A 6000-nucleotide genomic window follows, 5' to 3' on the forward strand; every position below is an offset into this window, starting at 1 on the left:
TTTTTCTAGAGGTTAGAATATATTGGAATGCAATCAGAATTTAATGGTAGAGAAGAATCTCTCACTGCATGAATAGTGTAAATAGCAACCAATGCTTGTATTCACTGGAAGGTAAGCATGTTTAGTTACTTTATATATATTGTCCATCCCAATTATGCATTCATTGAAATGCTTATTGGTTTTAATGGTGTTATCATAATGTAACTGTTCTTATCTCAGAAAATGACTGATTTATGTGAGTTTTGAAGTATATGATTTTTTTTTATGAACCTATGGACATTCTCATATGATACATATTGATTTTCATTTTGGTTTTTGCAGTGGCAGTCAACTTAGTTCGCAAGAGACCAGGGAAGTTTAGCTTAGACATTTTTAGTCTAGGCTGAAGCAGAATTCTACCTAAGGCAGCTAAAAGATACCCAAATTTACTCATATATTGCAGAATGCCTGCAAGGTGAGAACATTTAGTCATAACTGTGCAATTCCAGGCAATAAAGTTAAGGAAAACTATTTTTGGTTGCTAAAGTTTAGTGGACGTTAAATGTTAAGGTTTTTTAGAATGTCTGGAGGATCTCGTTATCTTTGTTGTTAGGAGATGAGTATGCTTTTAGTATTATGATTGTAATGTTCTTGGCTTAGTTCATCATTAATCTCTCAGGCTATTTTGAATAATGTGAACATCATAGAAGTATTACTGCTCACGAGGTTATAGTGAGGAGTTGAAGTTCTGCCTCAGTTATGCTTTTGTGATAATCATGTGTTTTATATGGGAACTGTTTACTGCTTACAAGCTGTGAAAGAAAAATTTTGTGTTGTTGCTATTATTGATATTTTCATAAAGAGCCTGTTTATTTTATGAAAACAATTTGTGTATAGGTGGAAAAAGGAAGCATAGTGCAGTAAAACTTCTGTTATCCATAATTCGAGACAATGAAATATTCAAACTGTGTGTTATCAATTTCAGTTGGTAACCTTCTATTATCTGAAAAAGAATCTGAAAACTTTAAAAAGATACATAAAGATATTTCAGATTGTAGGTGCACTGCACCTACAATCAGTGATTAGTGTACTCATCACTCATTGTTTAGTGACACTGGTAATAGTTTTTCCATCTCCCATGTGCTCTCTGGGAGAGCTGGTCTCACACATTGGTGTATTTTGTGCACCCTTGATTATTGTTATGGATGATGGTTCCTTTCAAGCAGTTTCAGTAATTGTGTAACAGCTTCTCGAAGGCATTTACATCTTGATCGAAAGAAGTGCAAGAGAAATATCATAAGCCTCGAAAAGAAGGTGGAGTTTTGCAAGAGGTTGAATAATAGCAAGTCCAAGGCAGTACTCATGAAGGACTTTATTGTTGATATAATGACTGTTTATGACATTACCTATCATCATAAGATTGAGACATTCAGCAGTGCTTATATGCTTAGATATACAAGTATTTCTTTGATATAGAATATTTACAAAGAGGTAAAAAATTTTGAAATGTTTGTTTGGCAGAAAGTGCGCCAAATTAAGTAAGGGTTGGTAGGTGGAGTAAGTGTGGATCCTGAGTGGGGTGCACCATGTTCCCGCCAGTTACTACTGTTGTGTGTGGATCTGTGCTCCATGTGCAATTTAGGTTTACCTGCTAATGTGAATTTCCTACAACTTGTGTGCTTATATTTCTAAATATGACATTCAGACATCCAGCATCATCTTTACCCAGAATCAGCAGTTACACTGAAGGGAACCTCTCTGACTTTAGAAACAAAGCTAGAGATCTTATGATGTGCTGATGCTGGGGAAAGAGCATCAGAGTGGTAGAAAGTGTGCCAAAACATCTGTAAGGGGTAGTGGGTGGAAGAAGCATAGGTCTTGGGTGGTGCACAATGCTTTCTTGCCATTAGATCAGTCTCACATTAGAAAGTGCACCAAAACGTCTGTAAGGGTGAACAAGTGGAGTAAGCATAGGTCTGGGTAGAATGCATCACATTCTTGCCAGCAATTCAATCTCACATATACCACCGTTGTGTGTGGATCTGAGCTACTTTTGCAATTAGGTATACCTATTAATGTGATTTCCCTGCCGCCTGCCTTTTTTTTTTCCCCGCCTCAAACATCCAGCAACATCTTCCCAGAACCAGCAGTTAGATGGAAGAAAACCTCTCTAACCTCTAATAGAAATGAAGCCAGAAATCTTGTGATGTGCTGATGTTGGTGAGGGAGCATCAGTGCTTGGGCATACTTACAGCCTGAAATTCTGCGGTCCACAACATAAGACTGCAGAGAAAATTTGATGTGCTCTGGTCCATTACTCCACTGTCTGCTAAAGTAACCATAAAGGTTAGGAATCTACTTATGGAGAAAATGCTCTCATGATAAACATGGAGAATGAGATGAAGAAAAGCATCCTTAGTAACCTTCAGTTTAGGTCTAAAACTCTGAAGATTTATAAATATTTATGTAAAGACAAAGTAGTCAAGCCAGAGCCATTTCAAGAGAGTAAGGATGGCTAGATAAGTTTATTCAATATCAAAAGCTACATAAATTGAAATTAACAGGAGAATTTACCAGTGTTCTATGTGATTCCTCTTTGTGCAAGGTTTTCACAGAACATAACTCCCACATAAAGTGAGGGATAGGTTTTCTCAATTATTTTATGTATTGAAAAAACTTGAATAACTGATATTTTTGTTATCTGAAACGATCGATTCCCCAAGCATTTTGGACAACAGAGGTTTTACTGTATTCTTGGAGTCTCCAGCAACTTCTCTTCTGTATCCATAGAGTCACTAATGTTCTTCAGGAGAACTCTCAAATAGGTCAGATATATTTTCATTCGATACTGTGAACCTGGGTCATTTTCATGGAATGATATTGTTTTAGAAAACTGGACATTTCCAGTATATAATCTCACCAATATATCTTGTTGTAATTGCAAATGTTTAATGGTATAAAAGTCAGTAGATTGTAAATAGAAATGTATGAATGCTCAAAGAAATACTGATTATTAGCTCTAAGTCTTAGTGAGTGTTAAAATGTAAGGAAAATTATTTTCATATTTGAGCATATTTATCCCAAAATTCATTCATGAATTAGTTGAATTTTATTCATATGGTTTCACTTTTTATTATTCATTTGTCATTACCCATATTTAGAGTGGTTAGGATGAAATTTTATTTAGAATAAAACATACTCTTCTATAACACCCATATTCCTTCAACACAGAATGACCTACTCATATACTAATCATGTTAATTTAAGTCTGTGATTGACAGTTACTAGAATGTCACAAATATATTACTTAGTTACGAGAAAGAATATAGTTTTACATATAAAAATATATTAAATGTTCATGAACTCTATGCACAGATAAAAAAAATTGATATATATTTATTAAGTTGTGTAGGGAGCATTGCCTCTGTAGTGCGTATTTTCAATAAACTGGAAAGAACATATATAGTAATAAGTTACAGTGTGATTATCATGTAGAAATAGATATGTTTGAGTTCTCTTGCAGTGTAGGAGAATTTGTTTATTTCTGGAAATTTTTCTAGATGCAGGATTATGTTGCATCTCACAAATGTCTTGTGTTTTGATATTATGAGATATCAGTATATCCATTATTCTACATTAGTACTTATAAAGGAAATATATGTGGTAATGTTAAGGAATTTGAGTTCCTTTAAAGAATTATTAAGTGGAGAACTAATGTAAAGATAATTGTTTGCCCATTTTAAGTAGTACAGTAAATGTATGGGAAGGAGTTTGAATAAGTCTGGTAATTCATTTTGATTAATTTTCAAACAAATGAATATATTAATTCTCTGTCTCTTTGGTTTTGATATGGTAAATATTCTTATTGCATGTGTGTCCTTTAATATGAATGAATTAAGTGTATCACTTTTCTTAATGGTGTCGAGACATAGATGCAAACTTGAGATATTGCCATCTTTTGGAATAGTACACTGCGTCTAAATGAAAGTTTGTTTTAGTTGATTTTAAGCTATCAATAAGAGATCTCAGAAATTTGGAGCTGGTTTTTTTTTTGGATGATATAGTTTTGATTAAGATTATGAAAGTTTTAGTTATTTTTTTAGCCACCAATTAAAGATCTCAGAAATGCAGAAAGCTGGATTTTTGTTTGATGTAATTTTGTTATGGTACATAGACATTAAGGCATTGTTTTACAGGAGTCAAAATGTGCCATCCAGTTAGCTGCCCTTGTTTGTTTACAGGACTGTCATGTAAGGAAGTTTCTCTCTCATGGTTTTACTTTGGCCCACATTCACAGTGTAACCATAATTGTTAGCTTACCACATTGCTAAATTCATCAGTATCATTCACACTAGCTGTTTTTGTTACCTTTCATTGTTCCCCTCACTTTGCCTTCTAATACATATGAAACTATTTGTATATTGAGGATATATCAACCTTTATTAATTCACTTCTTATCTTGTAATACATAAAGTAGATAATAGTTTCTCATATATAGCAATCAAACTAACATTTAAAACAAGCAAACTTTTCTTGAATTGCTTGCAAACTAACTGAGAATCTATTTAGCTGACCTTCATGAATTGATACTGTTGTATGATTGATAATGAAAAAGTCTGGTAAGCACTCCATATCCACCACCTGTCTTTAGATAGAGGGAGAAGTGTATATGATAAAGTCTGGTAAACATTCCATGGCCACCACCTATCTTGTAATAGAAGTGTTCATGATATTAATTGATTAACTGAGAGAGTGGTGTTTTGTAAAATGCAAATATAAACCATACCATTTTCAATTGTTATAACAGAATTTCTCACATAAAATGGCAGATTGACTCTGTTCTTTCCTAACGTAGAAACCTTCCTTAGAAATATCAATAAACAACTTGCTGGTGAAGATCATTCTTTATGATAATTTCAAAGTAGTCTTTACTTTTGTTACCGTCCATGTGGGGTTGATCACGTGCATGCATGCACATTTTGTGAGAATTGAAATGGAAGACGGGTACCAGCCAGACAATAAAGGCTGGCTGCTCTACTTTCCCTCTTCAGTTAATGTACTGGGAAAATGAATTTAAAGAATATGCAGTGGCTTTCCTGAAAGCTTGAATCTTGGCCTACCAGTAGCTGAAGGCTAACATCTTTCAAACTTTCTCTCTTTTCTATGGGATGGCACTTTTCCAGAGCAAAAAAACTTTGCATCACTAGTGATTACCTTGGCAGCTCTGCATTATTGTGGACTTGAACCACTATTTCTGGTTGCAGTTGTGGAGCATTGCCATGACAGTGTGGTCTGCTGCATAGTAGTTTGCCACTCTATATAGGTATTTCTTGCATGTCATAGATGACTGTGAGGGAAGGGAGTGATGTCTGGAAATCCCTACTATCTGTTTTAATGCTTTCTAAAAGTAGAAATAGATGAAGAAGCCAAGCAAGGATTTTTGCTTAAATGCTCACTCTTGTTCTTGACGCTGTCTCACTCAGGTGACAAAGTGTTTGTGTGCACACTGTGACTGTTACAAGAGATGAAATTCTTCAATTTAAACAATACAGATCAAATTACTGGACATCAGCATGGCAACCATTGTTCAAAATACATTACTAAATCTATTTTCCAAAATTCCTAAAAACACTCACCAGTTACTGCTAGGTGATCTTTTTGATTCCTTGTGTGATTCTGGACCTGATTTTTTCAGAGTTTGGTTTGATGAGTAAGCAACAGTTCAAATATGGTCTCGTAAAAAGTTCAGAAGGAACAGGTCAGATGAATGAACTGGCTAAGCACTTGTTCCACCCCCAAAAGTTTTATTGGACTTTGAATATAAACTCTGCCACATTCATCATTGATTGTGATATCTTCATAATGAATAGGACTAGTGATGTGTAACTTACACATGCACAAGGTTATGAAATATGAAGAGTATCATGTTTCCAGACTCTTCCCATGTGCAGCTGTTGTAGCAGTAGAGCCTGCTATGTATGTGGAATGTTATCTCGTGAGTAAGCATTATCTTGTAAAGGA

General features: G+C 34.5%; 1 protein-coding gene across 1 annotated transcript in view; it reads left to right on the top strand.

Moving 5' to 3' along the window:
• LOC139767219 (arf-GAP with dual PH domain-containing protein 1-like) overlaps positions 1-3185 on the top strand; it is an 85546-nt gene extending 82361 nt beyond the window's left edge. Inside the window, exon 8 of the mRNA XM_071696350.1 lies at positions 322-3185. Coding sequence (XP_071552451.1) covers positions 322-386 — 65 coding nt within the window. The 3' untranslated portion in view covers positions 387-3185. The remainder of the gene's footprint in view (positions 1-321) is intronic.
• Positions 3186-6000: the final 2815 nt, after the last annotated feature.

Source organism: Panulirus ornatus, chromosome 59, assembly GCF_036320965.1.
Source record: "Panulirus ornatus isolate Po-2019 chromosome 59, ASM3632096v1, whole genome shotgun sequence".
In the NCBI taxonomy this organism is placed as follows: Eukaryota; Metazoa; Arthropoda; class Malacostraca; order Decapoda; family Palinuridae; genus Panulirus; species Panulirus ornatus.